This window comes from Daldinia childiae (genome assembly GCF_008694065.1).
Source record: "Daldinia childiae strain JS-1345 chromosome Unknown Scaffold7, whole genome shotgun sequence".
NCBI lineage: Eukaryota > Fungi > Ascomycota > Sordariomycetes > Xylariales > Hypoxylaceae > Daldinia > Daldinia childiae.
In genome coordinates, this window is record NW_022984648.1 from 280,971 (window position 1) to 304,142 (window position 23,172).

Here is a 23,172-nt window from a genome sequence, read left to right on the forward strand (position 1 = left end):
TAAGTATAGTGAAAGACAAAACTGACCTAGATAGCTGGTTTTCTGCGAAACCTATAATAGTAGGCAATTTAAGTAACATCTTAGCAGGTACAGAACTTAATCTCAGGCAAGATGTTAATAATTTTAGAATAAATTGTAACAGATTTATTTTAAAATCGACATTTTACTTTGTACATATCGGGGGATCGTAGAGATTTTATCGGTGAGTATGTAGACTCGGAATGGCAAAGATGAATCTTGAATTATCAGACATAGAATGATAAGGTTGTATGTACAGCCTTTTTGTGGAAGTGAACCTTCTGCTATAAACCATCAAATTGCGGGAACACCCTAAAGCAATCATAACCAAGTAAGAGTAGTAATACGTCTTATGGCTCAGGTAATGACTCGAGGTATGGTAAAATCATGATTGATTAGTATTTACTAATGGGCAATCCGCAGCCAAGCACCTAAAAAGGTGTGCAGTTCATCGACTAGATGTTGGTTGGTGTCAGTTAATATTTAAACTTGATGCTTAAGATATAGTCAAGCCTCATCCGAAAGGATGCAATGGCAATAAAGTAATTTTATATAAAATTTAGATAAGCCGACTCTTACAAAAGACTTAATACGACAGGCGACTATCTTTCGAAGGATAACTGACTTATAAAGGCTGACACCCTTTATAAGTAGTGTTAATAGGTTAAGGTACTGTAAGAGAAGATGTTTAACAGCTTGCTAAATATATTATTTAGCCGGACCTAGTGGAGACACTAGTAATCTGAGAGATGAGCTTGAAGATTATTTTTCTTCATGACCCATGTTTGGAATGAGACGAACACTAAGCTGCCGGCATAAAAAAAGACATCCATAAATAAAAAAAGTCAAAAAAAACAACATATTTTTAAATAATTATTCTACTTACAGCAATGAAGCAGTAAGTGCTATTAAATGTTATGACAATGCATTATTGGATAAAAATATAATTCTTTCTGAAAATAAGGATAAATCAGGTATTTATCGTTGAGTAAATAAATTAAACAATAATACTTATGTAGGTAGTGGCTTAAATTTATCTAAAAGAGTAGGAGATTATTATAAAAAAAGTGAATTAACTAGAAATTCTAGACCTATACATACTGCTTTACTAAAATATGGTCATGAAAATTTCAAATTAGAAATTCTAGAATATTGCAAAGCAGATGAGCTACTTATAAGAGAACAGTACTATTTGGATTTATTATTACCTGAGTATAATATATTAACACATGCTTATTCTTTGTTAGGTTTTAAACATAGTCCAGAAAATATAGCTAAGTTTAAACTTAAAAAGATATCCCAAGAGCATAAAGATATATTATCTTTAACTCATTTAGGTAAAGTTGTTAGTCAAGAAACTAAAGACAAATTGTCTCTTGCTACAACCAATTATAAGAAAAATAATCCTCTTTCATCTGAAGCTTTAGCTAATATAAAAGCTAAAACAATAGAACGTGAAGGAGTAGCTGTTTCAGTATTAAATACTCAGACTAATGAAGTAATAAGTTTTCCAACTTTAACTCAAGCAGGAGAGTATTTAGGAGTAAAAAGACAAGCTATACGAAACGCAATAAATAGAGGAAGTCTTATTAAAGGACTCTATCGTGTTTCAGAATATAAGTAGGCAGTATGTACACACAAATATGTACTATTAAATATATAAAATTNACCCTAACCCTAACCCTAACCCTAACCCTAACCCTAACCCTAACCCTAACCCTAACCCTAACCCTAACCCTAACCCTAACCCTAACCCTTAACCCTAACCCTAACCCATAAATAAGTAATTATAAATTTGGCCTTTATTTATATTATTTAGAAATATAATAAAATAAGTAATAGTAAGGTTATTGTAATAATCTTAATAATATACTATTTGTTTTAACTTAATAATTTAATTAATAAATTTTTTAATATAATTATAATATTAATTAAATAGATTTTATGGTTATAGGGCCTATTTTCTATCTATATTATATTATTAGTTTTAATAATATAGCCGTAAAGTAATATTTTAATTTATATCTTTTTTATATTAATATTTAATTATATTTTATTTATTACCTTAAATAAATTTAATTTAATAATTTTTTATATTTATTTTATTATAAATTATGCGTTATTATTTATTATTATATTTTTAATATCCTAATATTATTTAATATATAGATTTATTCTATTAATTATTATTCTAAACTTTTTAATTTATAAATTATTTTATACTTTTTAAACGTTATTCATATTCTTTCGGCATAATTTAACTATAATTATTTTATATTTAATAAAAATTTTATTAATTAAATAATATTAATAAATAAAAATATTTTTTAAAATTCCAATAATGATTTATTATTAATACTTAATATATTTAAAATTTTCATAATTCTTTTATTTCTGATTGTAAATTATATTAATAAATATTTAAAATTAATTTCTTAATTTATAAAACCATTTTAATTAATCAATATTTAATTGGTTTTTTTAAAATTAAGGTTATAGGTTTAAATCCTATAATAGTTATTATTAAATAAAAGTAAAATAATTTTTAAAATAAAATTATATACTTAATATATTAGGCCTTTATAGAAAACATTCCTAATAATTAAAGATAGTATTTTATTTTTAAATATATAATTAGGTTATATTAATTAAAAAATAAAATATAAGTTTAAAAAAAAAAAAATAAATATATTTAATATAGAAAAAAATATATATAATAGGTATAAATAACCATGAAATTAATAAATATATACAATATTTAACTATTTAACTATTTAAAATAAAAGGATTAATATTAATTATTATAATTAAAAAAATGTAATAATTTAAGGACTTTATATGGTCTTAGAAGTTAAGATTACATAATAAACCCTTGCATACGATATCACTACAACACTGCACCTATTTAATACGTTTTATATATAATAATTTATTTAAATAATTAAATTAATATTTATTTTTTATATAAAAATTTTATTTATTTAAAATTAATATTTTTAATGAATTTAATTATTATTATATTAATTAAAAAAAAATGTTTAAAATTGCCTTAAATTAGAAATTAAAAAATGTTTTTAAAAAGGTATATTAGGATATGATTGGTTGGGGAAGGGTGTGGCTAAGGGAGGTATTTCTCCCCGAACCATTTTCAAATTTCTAGTCTAAGTTAGTTGAGATAAGTTTAAAGACCGATTCCGAGATTGCGACATTTTCCCAAACTTCTTCCCAAATGCTCCTGTTAAAAGCGACCTCCAATTGCTGGCACTGTTGCTTATAATACTTACAGAATTCGGTAACATTTCCTACACTCGTATATTTCCAGGCACCACATTTAAGTAATTTAAGACACAACTCTGGCCAGCAGTTCTGTAGGCAGAAACTAAGAATTGATTGCCCATTGACATTATCGTTTGGAACGGCACCGTAGTTTAAAAAACTCATAGCTATATCTGCGAAGGCTTTCCTTAGAGGTTCGTCGGTAGGTAGATTTTGCAACTGAGGCCTTTCTGCATATTCGAGAGCTTTGATAAATAATGGTTGGTCATCAGATCCCCATGCCCCAGTTGTGAGGAGCATTCGTATTATAAGCTTCCGCCTCTCAACCTCGTCATGGAACGACTTTGGGAATGCTCTCTGTATAATAGAGGGGGGAACTTCGGCCGCCTTGCTTCGAAGTAATTGCACTATTTCAACATGGGCCCCTGAAACAGCTCTCTGCAAAGCACTGGGGCCTGGTATGCCTTTGATATCTGTACATGCGCCGTAATCAAGCAAAATCCTGACACACTCTATATAGTTCATCTCAGATGCTTGTTGGAGAAGGGTGCATCCTAGACTTATTATTCCGTTTGCATTCCCTCCTTTGCGAAGTAAGCTGCGGAGTGCAAATGAGTTTTGATATCTTAATGCCATCTCGACAGGTGATACTCCTTCGTTGCATTTTATATTTGGATCAGCGCCAGATGCTAGTAGAGCCGATAGCTTTAGTTTCAAAATATCCTCCGAAACGGGCACTGTGCTAACTTTTTGAAGTTGCGTTAAAGTAACGTGAAGTGGAGTTCGACCATCTGAACTGCGAACGCTGGGATTTGCACCCAGACCTAAGGCCAGTGATAACACGTCTATATCATCTTCGAAGCAAAGCAAGGGCAATCCGTGAACCTCAAATGTATCTAATATACCCAAGGCCCCTGGCTCATATTTCAGGAGAAGATCAATTACATCCTCTGCATACTGCTTTTTGTTCGGTTTCTTTAGAACTGCGAATGCGAGTAATATTATCGGTTTTCTGTCAAAGAATGATTCTGACGGCGTTGCTCCGGAATCTAAAAGTAGTCTAACAATATCCAAATTGCCGGTATATATAGCACCTCCTAGAGGTGAATCTGCTGGTACTTCCTGGTTCACGGAAATCCCGAGGTCGATAAGACGCCTTATCACGGGACATACCCCGTCATTTATTGCCTTATTTTCAATTATAGATAGGAGTATATCTGCCCAGCGTTTTCCTTTCATGGCTTTTTGCTGATCAAATCTCACAGCAGGATGGTCAAGAAAGTTCATGATAATAGAAGTATTTAAAGGATACTGGAACGACACCAACCGAAAGAGAATCTCAGGGCTCCATTGAAGACTTTCGATGGGACTCGCACTGGCGTCTAGGAAGTATTTGATCACCCCCCAATCTACCATGTCCGTTGTAATGTAGCGCCGCAGGGTATCTGACAAAAATTTATCCCCAAGTTGAGGCGGTTCAGGCGCAGCATGGATGATACTAATGTCGCTTTCTGCTACATCATACGGTTTAAAGAAATGTTTAACTAGGGGCGCGTGAGAGTGTAGAACCGCCCAATGTAACGGAGGCATAGGATTTTCGTGTGTCGCCCAGGGTAACTGTACATGGTCCATGCCGTTTACTAGATCCTCCCACAATTGCTGTATGCCCATGTCGTCGTCAAGAGCGCGCGTATGTTCCAGCCAGTTTTCTGCTGCATAAGCAAGCAAGCATAGAGAATCCTGAACTTTACAATCATTTATGTTAATGATTTGGTTCATGATATCGATATTAGCAGTTGTTTTGCGACGATTGTGTTTGAATATAGACCCCATCAGCTTGCCCAGCCGTGGTTCATCTATAAGAACACGGGTTATAACCTTATCGAGGATTCCATCCGCGTATACCTTCTGCTGGGTAGCCACTCTGGTATCGAAAAAATCATAGTTGAGATATGTCACACAAACTGATCCCATATGTAACTCTGCCTCTTCTAATGAAAAGCGAAACGGGGCCGTACGGGGTGATTGTGGTTCCGACAATAGGTGAACTAGTGCGCTGTGGTGGATAAATAGAACCGTGCGATCCTCTTCGTCGATCTCAAGGAGGTTGCCACCGCTAACGTATACGAGTGCTTCTGGGTCTAGCGGGAGTGCGGCGGCATCCCAAACTATATTTCCAGGGGTAACAGTAGCCGCAACTTGAAATTCGTCTAGAAGTAATGGACGTGTGGCGGCTGCCACGATCTTAAAATGCCTATTGCCGTATCGTCGATCTGTGACTCTTGCAAGCGCTTGATCAAACGCTTCAGGCAGGTCCTTAGGTAGGTTTTGCAGAATATGGAGTATATCTGTTGTTGAGACAATAGTACTTGTATCCGTTGGAAGTATTGCCTCTATTTGTAAGGCAACCCAAATATACATTCCTTGGGCCCCTAATACCAACTGTTCCCTCATAAGTCTCTTTAAATCTGGATCTAGGGGTCGCAACAGAGTTCGTCTCTCAATTTCACGGTCAATAAAATCTTCAATCTCTTTATACCGATTTTGATTATTCAATGTCATAGGGATTTGGGCGCAGTTGTTGATTTTGGAGAATAGCTTTGCCTGGATTCTGGACCCTGGGTTACCAGATGAGCAGAGAAAAACCTTTCTTTTTTTCATGAGATCGGAGAGGAAGTTGATGATATCATCAGACTCGTCACTGTTGCAATTCTCGATACCATCCACTACTAGAAACAATCCCTCATCCTTAGATGTCACTCGGAAGAGAAGGTCGGTGATCCCCTCGAGTGTTGCCAGCTTTGATGTGACCTCATCCATGTCAAAACTCCAGAATGGATCGCCAAGGGGAATGTTTCTTAGTAGTTGGTAAGTAATACTTCCCAAGAAGCCCCTAAAACTCAAGGACTCCGGTTCCTTTGATACGCAGAAGAAATAAAGGCACGGTTGTCGTAAGTGAATATCCGCCACAATATTCGCCAATGTAACGGTTTTCCCACTGCCCATGCTGCCATTTAACCACAAAACGCACGAAGTATCTCGGCTACGCCAGGATAAGTATTCGTTCGTCTCGAAGATCCAGAAACATGATCCCTTCCGCCGCTGGCGTCGCCATAAGTTCTCGTAGCTTCCTTGATGAGGAGATAGCAATAGAAGGAGTCGATATTTCTGATCAAAGTTCTGCTTCTTTCTGGAGCTACCTGTTATGTGCCGTACGAGACTCAAATTTCTTTCGATAGAATTCTTTTCCGCTTTTAACATGAACTCGGTTGATAATATATTGGACTTCTGTTCGATTAGCTTACCCCATTGTCCCAATTCTTCTATCAACGGATTGAACTCGTTATCGGGCGAAGAAAGCATCGATGAGGCAAACTGAGCCAGAGCAGACTTTTTCGTGAAAACTACAATCTTCTGGCAAAGTCTAACGATGCCTATAAGATATTCCAACAGGAAGGACTGCAGTTCGTTGTCTTCAGAGAAGAGCTTCGCAAAATCGCTGTGGAGCGACCAAGCAGTACCGAGTTTCATGAAAATGGACGATATCTTATCGTAGTAGTCAAGGAAACAAATGGTAGACTAGATAGTTTAGAACCAGGTTAGAACTTCATCAAGGCGCCAGGTATATCATCCTTAATAAACAAAACAGATAATGCCGAGCTTACCTCAAGACAAATCCTCAAAGCACACCAAACACCGCATACAAGAATATTCTGCGAACCGCCCACCAATACATCTCCAATACTGGCAATTGATTGTATTCGACTCAAGAAATTCTTTAGTCTCGTCCCGAGTGGCCTCCAGGCTCGATGACGCTTAGCCCCTTCTCTGTTTAATTCCTCGGTAACTCTTATCACATCTGAAGTAGTTGGTACTACAGATGAACTGGACCGCATCCTAACGAATACTTTGCGACTTTCTTCGTCGAGTGCTGCTGTAAATTCAGACAGCGCGAGCCCTAGTCTAGCATCAGGCTTCAGCCTGCCGGCCAAAATCAAGGCTTTAGACATTGAAAAAACCTCGACGTAGAATCTAATACCACCTAAATAGAGCCTCAACGCGTATGGTGAAATAATATAGATAAAATTCACTCTAGTGATAGAGTTATACACGTACGTGTGTGTTCGCGAGAGGATAAATTCAATCCCACGCCTTTTGGGCTGAGCCAAATTCGTATGAGTGAAAAGGTATATCGTTGGAGAGGCTGGGGCGGGGCTATGCTTTCTCTTCTGATATCAGCATTGTCGCGGCCATCTATTGGATAGTTACCATCGATCGGAACGCCTATCTAGTCCGCCCAAGCAAAGCCCCTGAAAATAGAGGCTTGGCGGCGAAACCAGGAGGGAAAATGCCATAGAGACCAATTAGCGAAAGAACTCAAATAAATAATGGCAATTTCGACTCTCCATTTACGCTCTCTTCGGTATACTGAAATGCCTCGAGCTGTGGCCAGCCTTAGTCAATACTTATTCATTGAGTTCTCATCCGCTTAATTTTATTTGAGAAGAGATACTTACGTCGAATCGAGATATTTTAATTAATTTATCTTAGATGTCATGTGCGTCTTCAGTATCATCTCGCTTGCGGCTTAAAGCTTACTGATTGGAACTTAACGATAGAGAAGTAAAAATTAAACCAAGGTATAAAGACGAAGGGCGTTTGTAAGGGGCCCCCATAGAGCTGTAGGTATCTAGACTAGGTACCTAATAGTAGCTAATAATAACCAGCCTGTATGTTTCTTGGCAGTAAGGCGGCCATTAAATGCCGGAAACAAAGTAAATATTGATTTGTTTCCTCTCACTGATCCCCAAAACTTGTCATAAAGATCCTTATCTCTCGTCGTCTCAAAGTCATTTCATTCACAGACACTAGTAAGCCCAGACTCTCGTCTCCCCCCGTGCATCTTTCACCCCTTTCCTATTCATTCTCGAATAGTACAATCTTAAGCAAAGCGCTATTATCGCCACGAGAAAGTTACACGCTGCGCATACGAAATTCCCGGTAGGGTACCCCAGCTTTGCTTCGTCTACTTTCCATATCCACTGTGAGATAATCTGACCTATTCCAGCACATGAGTTATGTAGGGCGATTGCGAATGGGATCGTCAGCAAGCTCGGGGTGTTGCATGTTACCCAGTTCGTCATCGACGGCGCCGCCGGGAAGGCTCCAGCTGCTGCCATGCAGAGGCAGCCGTATCGTTTTACGTATGCAGTCGGCGGTAGCAATCCAGCTATGAGCCAACCTAAGCCGCCGATTATTGAAATCACGGTGATATGTAAGCCACGGGCTTCAAACCGATCAGCTGAGTAAGAAAGCGCGATGGCTACCGCGAACCCGACAACCCACTAAATTGGGATGAGATGTTAGCTTGAGAAACCTGCGTGTCCTATCTTTTCGACTATTTTATTCCGGATCCTAGTTGGGCTCGAAAGATGCCAAGATAACCAGTGCTGCTCTACTAATAGGAATACAGGTAGATAGCCATAATAAAAACTCCATCGAATTTTGAATCATACGAGGCAAGAATAGAAAGTACAATTTGAAAGATACATACTGGCGGGACTGTCATTAGCTGGGCATGAATACTCTGATATCCCAGGCCAGACACAATAGTTGGGGCGAAAAATGTAAATGAGCCTTGGGTCACTACGTTAGCCACATAGGCAAGGTAGTGAGCCAGCATCCGTGGGCTGAAAAACGTCTCCAAGATCTCCTTCCGCGTAGCATGCTCTCTATTCCACCCGCCGCCTCGATCTTTTAGGCGATCTTCCGCTAAGCTCTTCTCCTCCGCGCTGAGAAAATTGGCACGGGCTGGGTAGTCTGGTAGGAGCAGCAGTGTCGGCAGCACGCTTAAGATAGTAATAATGCCCTCAACTATGAAGAGCCACCGAAACCCCTCGAGTCCAGCTGCGCCATTTATCGTACCCATACCGTAGGCAATGGCTCCCCCGAATGCTCCAGCCAGGTTGCAAAAGGCGATGACAAAAGCTATCCTAACAGCTCGCTCATTATGTCGATACCAGATTGTTATAAGGTAAACAATACCGGGGAAGAAGCCGGCCTCGAACTATGTTAAATCAGCAACCAAGCTACATCAGTCTTAAGCTAATATCCGTCGTAAGACTATGTACTTACCACGCCGATGAGCAAGCGCGATGCTAAAACCGTGGCATAATTCCTAACAAAAGCAAACCCCAAAGTCAAAAGTCCCCAGCTACCCAACAGTATCGCTAGCCACCTAGAGGGGGCTACATAATGTTTCATAACCCAATTGGAGGGTACTTCGAAGAGGGTATATGCTACAGAAAACAAGGTTACCGTAAGAGCATATCCATTACTTGACATCCCTGTCTTGTGAAGAAGATCGTCTCCGGTCTCTTGATTCAATACTCTCGCATTACCTATGTTTCCCCTATCTAGGAAGTTGAGTAGATATAACCAACAACATATCGGAAGTATCCGGATGTCGAGGCGTCGGTTTAAGAGTTTGCTGCGGCTATGATCAAAGTCTCCATTATTGGTCTGTTGAAGAGACTTGTCGATTTTCCCCTACATAGTAGTCTCGATTTAGTTGGCGCTAATGAATATAAGCTTAACTTGACTAACCTGTTCGATATTGCCCTCGACGTATTGAGGAGCCTCGATTTTTTCCATCTTCTCCAGCTCAATATATGGTAGAGGGGCTACTCGTAGGAGGTTGGGACATATTGATGGACCCAATCTAGTTACACTACATCTTCTTTATAAAGGAATGCGATCAGCTATCACGCATCATACAATAAAGATCTCCTCTCACTACAGCGATAGAGATACATAGCCGATTTCTCCGCATTATCACTTGAACTCCCCATACTACCCCACAAAGCAGACACGATCTGCATCTTGACTATTGTAGGTGGGCGCGCTACTCGTTAACGCGGGGTAATTCCCTAGATTCCGGTTTATAATAGACCACACCTATAGACTGCGAGAACATATGCCGAAGTGACAGTTTCATTACCAAGCTCTTTTGGAAATCAATCATAATCCTAACTCGAGCTTATCGGAATTAGATTAAGTCAGGGGGTGAATAAAACGTGACATCAAGTACTTCGTAGATTTGCCAAGTGATTAAACTTATACAATAGGTTTACAACTCGTCATGAGAAAATAGGTTATAAACGGATATTCGATTATTATAATAGCGTTGAGTAATAGTTAGTTGATACATTGTTTATTAAAAAGCGAAGAAAGTTTAGCCAGTCCGAGAAATACTGACGTCTACATAGTTAGTGAAGATAAGAGAATCAGACCAACCGATAAGAACTTTTCCACTTTTTAATCGACCCAACATTTCGACTCATTTTCAAGTATTCCCATGTACAATTCCTAATATCCTAATCTTAATTCCGATCCTGATCTTCTCTGGTGGGATTCTATTCTTTGACCTACTATATACAAAGTATGAATGCTAAGCCCTTATGGTTACTACTTAGTGATATTCATTTCGGATCACGTGATCTTGATAGAGTCATACGAACTTCAAACTGGATTGCCTCCCTTCCCAAGTCTCATACAAATATTCGTCGCGCGATCATCTGCGGTGACCTACTCACGACACGTACTTCTCAGCCAACTCACGTCCTTTCAGCATGCTACCGCTTCTTAAACAAGCTGGTGGAGGCCGTGCCGCATGTCGATATCATCCTAGGCAATCATGACTTGGCCTACCGTTTAGATTACACCACTTCAGCCTTAGAGGCGCTTTCGATTAATCGACTAGCCCCCTTCGTAACTCTGCATACGAAAGTGGGATGTCACGAATGGGATGGCCGAAGGGTATTTGTGATGCCGTTCCGCGAAGACCAGAGCCAAATTGTCAAGGAGATACATAACTTAGACCCAAAGAGCGCCGCCCAGACGATTGGGTTCGGACACCTGGCCATAAACCGGGCTATAACACAGAAATACACCGTAAATTCGGAGACTGGAAAGCCTGGTTTCTCCGTCAGGTATCCCGGCCTTACTAGTGTAGGTGGATTCGCGCCGTTAGCGAGGACATTTACTGGCCACTTTCACAGCCACCAAACGATTCTCCAAGGTACGAGCGAAAAGAATCAGGATCTTCATGGAAGTATAACATATATTGGGGCACCGTTACAGCTTACGTGGGCGGATCTGTTCGACACCAAGAAAGGTGTCATTTTGCTTGACCCCGAGACTCTACAAAATGACCTTATCTGTAACCCACACGCGGTCGGTTATGTGTCGATGGATATCCAAGATATACTCTCGGGTCAGATGGACGAGGAACATATCCGTGATAAGCATGTCATGATTACAGGGAACTTATCAAGATACAAATACATTTCAGCTAGAGAAAGCCTGGTTCAATTAGGAGCGCGCAGCGTAAGAGATTGGAAACCTTTTGAGCCAGCGTGGCAATCCCAGAAATATGGTATTGGCAAGACTATGCTTCCTGTTGACATTCGAAACCTGCCGAATATAGGGAGCAATAAATTTTCAGGGGAAACGGGAGACATCAAATCTTCTGATTCCATTCATCGCTCGGACATTGATTCACCAAGACCGATAGTCGAGCAGATAGAGCGCGAGCCGATTGACCTTAGCGAAGTTACCGACGAATACGTATCTTCTCTAAGTCTTGGATCTGCTCTTGAGAGCAAGCGAGAGTTATTAGCTGCCGTAGGAAAGCGACTTGTAAACATTGGGAGCTCCGCTCGCGACAAGGTCAACGACACGATCAAGTATAGAGATGTTCTCAACTTATCCACATCCTTAGCTATTCCATCAAACGAATCTCCACGCATCTTCATTGCACACCCTATTGCTATCGAAATTACAAATTTCCTCGGCGTCCAGGGCACTCTTGAGCTTCAGTTTGAGCGTCACTTTCAACCTGGTATGAACTTCATAATCGGAAAAAATGGCGCGGGTAAGACGACGATAATCGAGGCAATCGTATGGTGTCAATTTGGGCAGTGTATCAGGGACGGGCTTGGGGTAAACGATGTGGTCAACGACGTCGTCGGGAAGAACTGCAACGTCCGTCTTACGTTTGCCAATGGGTATTCGATTTCGCGGTCCAGGAAGCATAGCGAATTTCAAAATCGCGTGATTGTGGAAAAGGACGGTATTGTACAACCTCAGTTTGAAGGACCTAGCTCCAGAAGTTCCCAGGCTTCTATCAATGGATTGTTAGGTGTAGACTTCGACACGTTTATCAGAACGATTCTTCTGGGCAACGAAAGCACACGTAGCTTCTTAAGCGCCTCGCAACTACAGAAGAGACAGCTGATTGAAGCCGCTTTAGGTTTAGGGATTCTAGATGGGTGTGCAGAAACTTGCAATTTAATGATGAGCCAGGTAGATGAGGAGCTAGGCGTAAAGAAGTCGCGGCTCAATGAGGTTACTCATACAATCACGCACCTCAAAGGTCGGGTTTCCCAAATGGTTAAAACGCTGAAACGTTTATTTGGCGAGGCAGAGAATATCATTGACCAGCTGCAACGCGAAGACCAAAAATACTTTGTATCTCTGAACGAGAAAGATCTCAGGATAAAGCAGCTTAGGGAGGAACTTGGGAGTGAGCAATTGCCAAATCTAGAGCCTGAGCTTTCAGAGCTCCGAAAAGGCGTTTCGAGAGCACACGGCGAAGTAGGAAAACTTGGTGCATTAGCAAAACTTGCGCAGGCTCGTTTATCAATAGATCGTAAGGGGACAGCTATCAAGCAGGAGATGGTAGCTACTAGTACGCAACTAGGTGATTTCGAAAAAACAGTCGAACGTCTACTGGGAGAGAACGAAATATTGGAGATTCCACCTCCATCCGCCAACGAGAACGATGGCAAAGCGGAGCGTAGCAGGCAAGGGTTTCTGCCGAGTATCATGCTCATATTTCGGGATGTCTGGATATCTGTGCTTAGATTTATTAACTTACGAGATACTCCTAACATCATGAAAATAGAGCAGCGATGGCAGAACCACCTGAGGGCAATCGTTGCCTTCGACGACACCATCAGGGAAGTACAACCCAAAATTGCGACTATGACGGAGGTTATATCAAATTTCTCCAAAGATATTTCCCGACGAGATATTATGAGCATAACGGTACGACAAGCATTGCACATTCCCACTCAGCTAGGTGCCGCCATTGATGAGTTACAACATGCGACAAGCCAATACGATCGTCTCCAACAGCAATATGAGAGCCAAAGGCAGAAGCGACTTCGCAAACAGCAGGATCTAGAGGGACGAGAAAGGGACATTGATACGACGAGACAAAAATGGCAAGTGTCGTTAGATCGGTACCACCTAATGCTCTCCAGCAAGGAAAAAGAAATTACTACCTATAAAGAACACCTCCAATCGGATGCCGAATCCCTTTTTGACCTCGTCCGCCAAGCAGCCGGTCTAAGGAAAGAGGCTGCAGAAATACACTCGCACAGGGAAATATTCGCCTTTTGGCAATCTGCTTTTACGCGACGGCAGGTAGCAAAGGCTACGTTTCGGCATCACGTCACCGAGCGACATCTAGGGGAGCTAAACAAACTTCTAGGACAGATTCTGCTAGTAATGTATCAGGATGCAAACTACGCGCGCAATATGACTTCTGGCACCATCGGAGCACTCTTCAAAGAAGAGTACCAGGATGGCGACAACCGCGATGTTAATCAGGAGTCTACATCAGTGCTTGAACCGTCTCTATCGATGAATCAGGCACTTGATTACGCAAAGCGAAGTGGTGGCGAACGTAAACGCGTAGATCTAGCGTTATTCTTCGCGCTATCTATGATGGCGGGGGCCAGAAGTCCCCATATGGCGAGGTACATGCTTGTTGACGAAGCCTTTGACTCCTTAGACGTAAGCGGCCAAGCTTCCGTGCTTAAATGGTGCCGCTGGATGGCGGAGCGGCTATCGTACGTCTTAGTTATTACGCATAGCCCAAACCTCGTCAAGCTCGCCGAGGAGGAAAGCGATGCTGGCGGTGGTGCAGGGGCAAATATTATTACCATTAGGGCTGGTAATAAAGGCACCGAGTTGATGGAAATGCCAGAGTCTATAGCTACTTCGCCTACTTAACCAAATCTAAGTTGCTAGCCTATAATACAAATCCCCATTCTTAAACTTTGAAGCTTATAGTGGCAGAGATCAGAGAGCTTTATGATATGAAGTCTTATTCTCAAATTGGGCTCGTGACTACTGGTAGTACTTGGAGGCTGGATGAAACTAACAGGCAGATCTTCCTTAGCAGGTGACAAGTTCAAAGACATATTCCAAGTCAATCATGTAAAATTTTTGTTCTAGAATCTGCCATCTGTAATCTAATGACCTATGGCTCGGCCACTTACACCACCAAATCAGCGAAAGGGAGTCAAGACACGACAGCTACAACTAACCCCCTGTCCAAATTCCGCAAGCCAGTCTCCAGACCCCGATACCGAGAAAACTGCTCATGCTTGGTCCGGGACGTGCAGTTTGACAAGTTAGAGAATGGAACGATAAACGCAACCCGGTTTTTTGGGATGGCACCTAAGCGGAAGGTCGAGATGCTGCAAGAAAAAGCTTGTTTGGCTCGACGGAGCTTCTCGACGACGCCATTGGTGGGTATCAGGGCGGCGCGGTGGTATTCGAAATGGGAACGGAATCAATCTCCAGATTACCATATTGGGCGGCTCGGCCTTGGCGCAGGTTACAACATTACCTCATTCTATGCAGGGGTTTCAGCTGTTATTCGGGGCAAGCTAGGGAAGTCGGTCTACCAAGTCCGGGAGGGGGATCACATGGGACGGCCAGAATGAGCGTTGCGGAAAGACACGATGTGCAGCCCGAGACTATTAGTTTTCTGCTGTTAAGTACTTAGGTAGGGTGTTAAGCGGTGGGCTGGTTTGCATGCCACGTCGATATAAATCGAGGGACGAAGTAGGGAGGCTGTTATTATTTATAAGACGTAATCCCCACGATCTGCAAACAGCCTATCCTCAGCCTCAAATTGCGTGATAGAGATCTACATACGTCCTACGGCTAAACGCTAAGTTTACAATGAGATCGACACTATTAGCTACCGTAGCTGTCTTGGGCGCTACACACGTCGCCGGTCATGCCACCTTCCAGGACCTCTGGGTAAACGGCGTCGATATGATAAGTATACCCTTTTACCGAGTTTCGCCAGTTATTAACATGTCTCGCACGGGGGCTCATGTGCTAGGTTGCCGCTGTCTAACTCTCCTGTGACGGATGTATCATCGAAGGATATCGCTTGCAACGCCGGTACTAAGCCTGTATCCGGAAAATGTAGTATCGCCGCAGGATCGACAGTGACGGTAGAGATTCATCAGGTAGATATATCTTCACATTTCGTACGCTCTATTGTATGTTGGCTAATACGTCTGGTTAGCAACCCGGAGACCGTACTTGCGCTGCGGAAGCAATCGGTGGCGCCCACTACGGACCAGTTCAAGTATACATGGCCTCTGTAACTGATGCCTCGACGGCCGACGGGTCCTCCTCTTCATGGTTCAAGGTCTTCGCCGACACGTGGGCTAAGAACCCGTCAGGGGCAAGCGCTGATGACGATTGGTGGGGAACCAAAGACATCAACGAGTGTTGCGGTCGGATGGATGTGAAAATCCCATCCGATATAGCTGCTGGCGACTACCTTCTGCGGGCCGAAGCCTTGGCTCTACATACAGCAGGTCAAAGTGGCGGCGCGCAGTTTTATATGACATGCTTCCAGCTGACCATCACGGGCGGTGGTAGCGCCAAGCCCGCAGGTGTCTCGCTACCCGGTGCCTACAAGGCAAGCGATCCTGGTATTCTCGTCAATATCCACGGAAAGTTGGATTCGTATGTTGCGCCCGGCCCAGCGGTCTACGCAGGTGGCTCAACAAAGAGCGCAGGCTCTTCATGCTCCGGCTGCGCGAGCACATGTGCCGCCGGAAAGGGTCCGTCGAGTACCGCTGGAGGTAATGGAGGTAGTGCTCCTACCGCGAGTGCGACAAACACGGCCGCTCCACCAGCAAACACGGGCGACTCCGGGTCGGGATGCGGTGTGTCTTTATATGGTCAATGCGGAGGAAGCGGATTCACTGGCTGTACCAACTGCAATGTAAGTCAGGGCTCTCCCCGCTAAACTTCTCTACTATCAAACATAACTGACTGCTGTCCAGAGCGGAAAATGCCAAAAGCTCAACGATTACTATTCACAGTGTAGCTGATCTAAGAGAGAAAGAAATCAGCGAGCATGCTTTGACGAGAAGGCATGCTACGGCGAATTGAATTGACATCGAGTAAACGTATTGCTGAGTTGTATTAGAATTTAGCGTTAAAAATATTCATGTATATAATATAATGTGGCCGTACTCGCCGGAGCTCGTATGGTGTATCGGCTCGTGAACTATCGCCATTAATATTCGTCACAACTCTTGTCCGCACACAATATTGATCGCAATCTTTCACTCTCTTGGGTATCACATCTGAATAGCGAGTATAGGGCGACAAGTAAGGCACGGGCAAATTGAGATGCGCACAAGGCGGACAAACCCACGCTCTATATCTAAAAGTTCGAAAAATCACGTCGGAGGGCCGGAGTAGTTCTTACGGCCCCAGGCGACATACCATCCAGCCGAAATTGCCGTAAACCCTACAAAGACCACCGAAGCGTAATTCATAAGAGAGGGATCCAACACCGGAACCGTAGTTGGCATACAGAATAATGGAATGGCCAATAGAGACCAGCCTATGCTTTCATTAGCCCATGAGACAATAGCCGACGCGAACCTCGGCACGATCGAGCAGACGACACTTACATAAAGAAACGATATTGCAAAACCATCCGATTGGACCTAGGTAGAAGCTGCCGGTGCGGACGGTCTGGCGTCCATTGAGCATACTGACGATGATTGGTGTAGCATAAGACGCCGTCAGCGCAATAACTCCGACGCCCGAGAAAGCATTGAAAGCAGCCGATGATCCGAAGTAAATGAGGCCGAGGATGATTTGAACAGCCATGCTGAGCATCATCGCGTTCAAGGGAACATCGTCGAGGTTATGGTTGATTTGCTTCCACCACTTTGAGCCGGGAATGGCGCCGTCGCGAGCAAATGCGTAGACGCAGCGCGATGCCGCAGTTGTGCAGCCGATGCCGCATATGAGCGCCAAAACGAGAAGAGGGATTAGCAGACCGAATGCGCCCCCTGAGTTTCCAACAGCGCTCTTGATAATCACCGGGACGGGTTGGGCGAGCACAACGAGTCCTTGAATATCGGGAAGAACGAACACTAACGGAATCATAAACATCAACCCAGCTACGGTGTTGATGCATACCGTCAATACCATTGCCTTGGGTACCTGCGTAGCCGGCGCTCGGACCTCTTCGCACATGCTATAGTCTTGTAAGCATGATGAAGTAAGAGAGATGAATTTCAAACAGGTACTTACGAGATGATCATGCCGGTAGAAGAAGTAGCATAGGCGGCATGTAAGAGACCGACGACGAAAGACCAACCGGGTGTCCAGCCAGAGTTAGCCTCGAAATGCGTGAATACCCAACTGGCATCGTGGCGACCTTCCTTAGCAATAGCCAAGACGCATGCCATGATAGCAATAACACCGGCAAAGGTCCAGAAAATTGCAAAGGTCTAAAAATCAAATGTCAATATTAGCCAAGCGTCAATGACAGGAGAAAGGAATAGAAATCCGTACATCGAGAATGGGCAGCCATTTATTGCCTAGAGACGAAACGGCATTGCAAAGTAGCGTAATGGCTAGGAAGATGAGGAAGACTTGATAGGATTCGCCGGCGAGCAGATCTTGACCATCCGCAGTCTCAAACACATTGACGCATCCGATCAAAAATAACGTCGTGCCGAAGTTGACGGCCAAGGTAATGGTAACATTTCCGACCACGTAAAGCCAACCACAGGTCCAAGCAGCAATGCGACGCCAGCGAGGAGGTGCAAGCATGAAAGTCTGGTAATAGACACCGCCAGCAGTTGGATATACGCTCGTAATTTCTCCGAGAGATGCGGCAACACAAATAATAATCATCGACACAGCAACCCATCCCCAGATGATATTGACCGGTCCGCCTCCGACCAGAGGGTAATAGAGGGTCGTAGCTAAACCGTACGGAATCGATGCCAGGACGAAAGACATGAAAGCGACCTGTAGGGTGGACCGATTCCGCGACAGCTCGGGAGTGTAACCGAGGGACACGAGCATTTGGTCGGCCGATCCCGCATCGGCTTCGCTAGGCAAGTCACGGACCGCATCGCCGGCGGTACTGACCGGCTTTTTCATGTCGCTATCTGCCATCATCTAATACTTCGACTTGAGCACGCGATCGGGTAAACGAGTGGCGCTTAATAAATACCACGGCGGTTATAAAGAGTATTAAGGAATATATGCTAACTAAGTCTCCATCTATATACTAACGTCCATGCGATAATGGTAATGTCGGTTGGTATTTTTCTTTTGAGCTGTAGAATAGATTTGAACGAAGAATAGAATGACAATAAAATAAAGAGAAAAGAACAGGAACAAGTCTCAAAAAAAGATCACGGCTGAGTACTTGGGTACGCCGGTAAAGAAAGAGAAAAATTATGCGGACTGACATCACACCTGAAAGTTGCCTGCGCTTCAGCAGCTTAGATTACTTAGGCTGGGCTTTCTAATTAATCCCTGCAAGTCCTTAGATAACATATCTTTTACCTGCCCTCTCCTGGTTAGCGTCCCACGCGACTGACGGGGCCTCCGCGTTTCTTATGTACATCCCTGTGGTTTGTGTTACTTCAGATAAGAGATCTTGAATTATACGCGTAGGTATATTACCAGATAGATTTACAAGAATCAATCCGAAAAAACTCCGGATAGATATGGTCTACTAACCTAGTAACTACCCAGAAGCGCTCAAATCAAAAACTGAGAATGCCGAGATAACTGATAATAATGCTTAAGCTCAAAAATAATTATTTTAGCGGTCCACAATTGTAATAGTTCGAAACAGTTTGCCAATCCGTTCTGGGAAATCTCGGTCTGAATGATCTACGCGTACCAAATGACCGGCCCGTCTTAAACGGCTTTTTAACCAATCATATACATGTATTACATATGTTCCCGCATTAAACCCCGATGATACCGGGGCCGATGCCGTTAAGTCCCGCTTTTCTCGGCCTTAGATCCATATAGATATATATTTGCAACCGTTTAGAAGTTTTAAGTTAGTGTAATTGTTAGTGCCAAATTAATACTATCATCCGCATTGGTGGCAATAGTATTTCGTATCTCTATATTAGGTAGCAGTTCTACGTGGACGCTAAATGCGCTTAGCAACTTTACCTTTACGAAACTCGGTCACGACAAATGTAACCGATACCTAACGCAAGGGCACTCTTATAAGGGAAATTTCAAGCCGAGGTTTACAAAGATATATAAACTCGTTTAACTATATCTAATCCTGTAAATTAAGGGCAATTAAAAACTCACAAGTGGAGTTGATCGCTTTCAATTATTGCCCACACTTGTGATCACAGATATGGAAACGTAGATAGCTACGGTATATCTAGAGTCTCAGCTTGGGCTGTCTGCTTATCAATAAAGTTTACGCATTTTACGCATCATACTGTTTAAAGACCTTATCTATCTCCTTCATTCTCACAACAGCATCATGTAACCGAGGCCAATCCATCTCCGAGAGATCACCGGTAGGCCTTCCATTATACCACCAACGCGCATACCTTTCGTACAATTCCGCCACGATCCTAGAACGATATGGGAGTTCCTTTTGCCAGTCTTCCCAGTCCCACTCTACATCAATCACCTCGTCCGAAGCATGATCGTGGATCTTGATCTTGATAGGCTCTCTATAAGAATCAGAGTGTACGTATGCGCCATTCGCGGTCACCATAATCTCGCCTACTTCGCCGTTAATCGTCCATAAGAATCCTGGAGTTCCCTTGAATTGCTGTCCGCTCCTGTACGTAATAGATAATGTAGCATCCTCCGCAATGTCTGCCTTGCCCTTAGCTAGCTTCCCATGAACAACCAAAAAATCAGGTACGTCGCTTTCTATCTTCTTGATCTGAGTCCCATCCTTACCCAGAACCGCGACGACTGGTCGCTGTATCTGCATTCGACTTTTAAACGAGGAAAACTCCCCGAGAACTTCGTGGACGTAGTCGATAGTATGCCCGTAAGCAATAGTGATGGGATTGCCCCCAATATTCCTGTTTGCGAAATACGAAAGGCCTTCCGGTAGCGAATCCCTAGGTAAGAGATTACCGTAGGCACGAATGTCGCTACTCAATACTCGGCCTATTCGACCCGACTTGAGGATCTCTTTAAGTTTGAGGACTATAGGCGAAACGCGCCCCTGAAGCCCAATGATGCTATTATCTAGACGTTTGTTAGCCGTCAAAGCAACGGCTTCCTCGCAATTCTCTACGAGGGGCCACTCTATATAGACAGCTTTTCCGGCTCGCAACGATGGCTCTGCCGTCAAGCTATGAGTATCGACTCGGGTGCAACAGACGACAAAGTCGACATCCGGATCTAAGGCCAAGTCATTTGGGTCGCCATAAGTCCTCACATCCGAAGGAAGCAAAAAGTGCTTTCTCGCAGCTTCTGCAGACTCAACGCTCGAGTTAAGGAGTGCAACAATCTCATAGTGACATTTGCCTCGAGGTGATAAAAGATACGGCAAGTGACCCTGGGCGGCCCAGGAGGTCTTTGCAGACGAGGAGAGACCGATGAGTGCAACACGGATAGGTGCCATATTGAAGCGAGTATAATGTTGTAGATGTTTGTGTAATAATTCCTTTGCAGTGCCGTATAGAGAGAAACCTACGTGGGAAGACTCCTTTTATATCCAGGTCTACTGTCCCTACATTTTAGAAATCATCAGTTAAAGAAGATGATGACTTACCAATACATACAGTGTCTTAATATAACTTTATACGGTATAGTTCATAGCATAGCAGGTAGCAGAACACAGTACGGGCTAGAATAGGTGACATACGACCGTCCCGCTTATTTCCATTCTAGGGAAATGGTCTCGATATTCATCACGCGCCTTACGTAGCATCAGCATCTCCCCAATATATTCACACATCTTGTCCCGAGAAGAATACTAATAATGGTAACCTTCACCCACAAACTCGCATAGCTCAGAAGAAACGTAAACACAAAAAAAGCGCTCCCATAAATAAAGTATTCCCATCTACAACTCCAATAACGACGTGCTACAGGAGAATGCTTCTAGCAGTCTCTTCCCCATCCCAAATGCCGGTTCACCTCGTCCATAGCGCTGATGCCGGCCCTGAACAGACCTACTGCCCCGTCGACCGTCGAGCTTCCGGACTCGAAGGTCGGCTGAGGCTCTTCTGCTCGCCTCAGATCCGTCTGATCCAGCAGCGCCTGACGTTTCCGTAACACTGCGCTGGAAATAGCTCGCCCCCACATGTTAAACCATTGATCTTCGCTAATACTCACGTACTGCTTGGTGCCGTCATCGGCTATCCTCGAGAACGGCCACTCCGAGACAACAACTTCCCATCTCTTAGTCCGCAACCACAAGTACGGCCAGGAAAAGATAAATAGGAGAGTGAACGTGAACAGCATTTGTATCCACGTCGTCAGGCGCCACTTGTTTATCCTTGCTTCGTTGTAGCACTCGATCAGGGAGTCCTTCGTAACGAGTTCCACCTTAAGGTGGCCGCGGTAATTCGTACCGTTTACCAGCTCTCTCAGCTTCGTCTTAATATATTCCTCGTCAAAGCCGATCATCCTTCGCTGGAGTGCGAAGACCTTCAAGCCTGCATGGCTGGCAGAGTACCGATGACACCACTCCTGCAGCGTCGGTTTCGGGATACCACCGACCTCGATACTCTGATTCGAACCGGGGGCGCGCTTCCTAAGTATAGTGCCACGACGGGTCTTCTCGCCGTTCTCCACGGTCCGAATATAATTCCACGAACGACGATACTGCGCATCCGAGTAGAGGTATGGTGTTAGCTCGACAGAAACGTCAAAGTCTGTGATCGTATTCTTCTCCATCTTGCCCTTGCTGTCTCTCGTAGTCTCGGTATGTGTTCCGACAAGTTTGATATAAGGTCGCGGAGGAATTGCGGCGAGATGTCGAATATGCTTCTCGAGATCAGCCGGGTTTTCAAGGCTCCTAGCCATCCAGTACTGGGCACCAGTGTTCAAGTCGTTGAACCGCATAGCGTCTTCGACGAACGGCGCTTGGGCTATAGCTAAGCCGCCGGCCGGAACAGCTGTTTGCGCATCGGGCGGTGGGAGCAACGACTCGCTTTCGGTATAATTGGGCGGTAGGTCATCAATAGCAATCTCGGGGATATCGAGATCATCATTATCGCTGTAGGTCACCCTAGAACTTTCGCCGGGGTTGGTACGTAGCGAGACGGCATCGTCCGCCACCTTGTCATCCGGTTTGCCCATGGTTCACGAGATTGATGTAAGAGATCTGATTAATGGGTAACTTCTGACTTGGGAAGATGCGACCATAAAGGTTTATTTTATACCTGAATCCTAGAGGAAAAGGAAAAGGAAAAGTGCGATTAGGCAGCAGAAGAGGAAATTGAGGATTGACAGCTGAGGCTGAATTACGCTAGAGAAGTACGAAGTACCTAAAGAAAACCCCTGATGTTTGACCTAATACTCCTGCCCTATTAGGAACCATTTAGGAGGGCATGCGGGTAGGCGGGGCAGCATGGGGCAATCGGCTCTACTGACCACCACGAGTTTACTTAAAATAGCAATCAACGATTTACAACATCATGAAAGTACTACAGCATTAAAATTATCTAGGTATGTTAAGTACCTAACGTATAATTAAGGTATAATTAGGTATATGATTAT

At 43.4% G+C, this 23,172-nt stretch overlaps 7 protein-coding genes across 7 annotated transcripts; 2 read left to right on the top strand and 5 right to left on the bottom strand.

Moving 5' to 3' along the window:
• Positions 1 to 4,808: 4,808 nt before the first annotated feature.
• On the bottom strand, positions 4,809 to 7,304 carry GL218_06369 (Vegetative incompatibility protein HET-E-1; the record flags this gene model as incomplete). Its single annotated transcript, XM_033583078.1, has 3 exons — positions 4,809 to 4,838; positions 4,918 to 6,873; positions 6,960 to 7,304. The coding sequence occupies 3 exons, from the start codon at positions 7,302 to 7,304 to the stop codon at positions 4,809 to 4,811; spliced, it is 2,331 nt and encodes a 776-aa protein (XP_033433341.1).
• An 858-nt stretch (positions 7,305 to 8,162) lies between these two features.
• On the bottom strand, positions 8,163 to 9,948 carry GL218_06370 (uncharacterized protein; the record flags this gene model as incomplete). Its single annotated transcript, XM_033583079.1, has 4 exons — positions 8,163 to 8,639; positions 8,849 to 9,361; positions 9,430 to 9,843; positions 9,901 to 9,948. The coding sequence occupies 4 exons, from the start codon at positions 9,946 to 9,948 to the stop codon at positions 8,163 to 8,165; spliced, it is 1,452 nt and encodes a 483-aa protein (XP_033433561.1).
• Positions 9,949 to 10,737: 789 nt separating this feature from the next.
• Positions 10,738 to 14,376, top strand: GL218_06371 (uncharacterized protein; the record flags this gene model as incomplete). The annotated part of the gene is made up of 2 exons (XM_033583080.1): positions 10,738 to 12,607; positions 12,665 to 14,376. The coding sequence occupies 2 exons, from the start codon at positions 10,738 to 10,740 to the stop codon at positions 14,374 to 14,376; spliced, it is 3,582 nt and encodes a 1,193-aa protein (XP_033433562.1).
• Positions 14,377 to 15,336: 960 nt separating this feature from the next.
• Positions 15,337 to 16,511, top strand: GL218_06372 (putative endo-beta-1,4-glucanase D; the record flags this gene model as incomplete). The annotated part of the gene is made up of 4 exons (XM_033583081.1): positions 15,337 to 15,435; positions 15,486 to 15,632; positions 15,692 to 16,402; positions 16,464 to 16,511. The coding sequence occupies 4 exons, from the start codon at positions 15,337 to 15,339 to the stop codon at positions 16,509 to 16,511; spliced, it is 1,005 nt and encodes a 334-aa protein (XP_033433563.1).
• Positions 16,512 to 16,865: 354 nt separating this feature from the next.
• GL218_06373 (putative amino-acid permease C15C4.04c) lies at positions 16,866 to 18,612 on the bottom strand (the record flags this gene model as incomplete). The annotated part of the gene is made up of 4 exons (XM_033583082.1): positions 16,866 to 17,032; positions 17,103 to 17,677; positions 17,734 to 17,933; positions 17,998 to 18,612. The coding sequence occupies 4 exons, from the start codon at positions 18,610 to 18,612 to the stop codon at positions 16,866 to 16,868; spliced, it is 1,557 nt and encodes a 518-aa protein (XP_033433564.1).
• A 1,291-nt stretch (positions 18,613 to 19,903) lies between these two features.
• Positions 19,904 to 21,067, bottom strand: GL218_06374 (Galactose/lactose metabolism regulatory protein GAL80; the record flags this gene model as incomplete). The annotated part of the gene is made up of 1 exon (XM_033583083.1): positions 19,904 to 21,067. The coding sequence occupies one exon, from the start codon at positions 21,065 to 21,067 to the stop codon at positions 19,904 to 19,906; it is 1,164 nt and encodes a 387-aa protein (XP_033433557.1).
• Positions 21,068 to 21,549: 482 nt separating this feature from the next.
• On the bottom strand, positions 21,550 to 22,752 carry GL218_06375 (putative abc transporter protein; the record flags this gene model as incomplete). The annotated part of the gene is made up of 1 exon (XM_033583084.1): positions 21,550 to 22,752. The coding sequence occupies one exon, from the start codon at positions 22,750 to 22,752 to the stop codon at positions 21,550 to 21,552; it is 1,203 nt and encodes a 400-aa protein (XP_033433558.1).
• Positions 22,753 to 23,172: the final 420 nt, after the last annotated feature.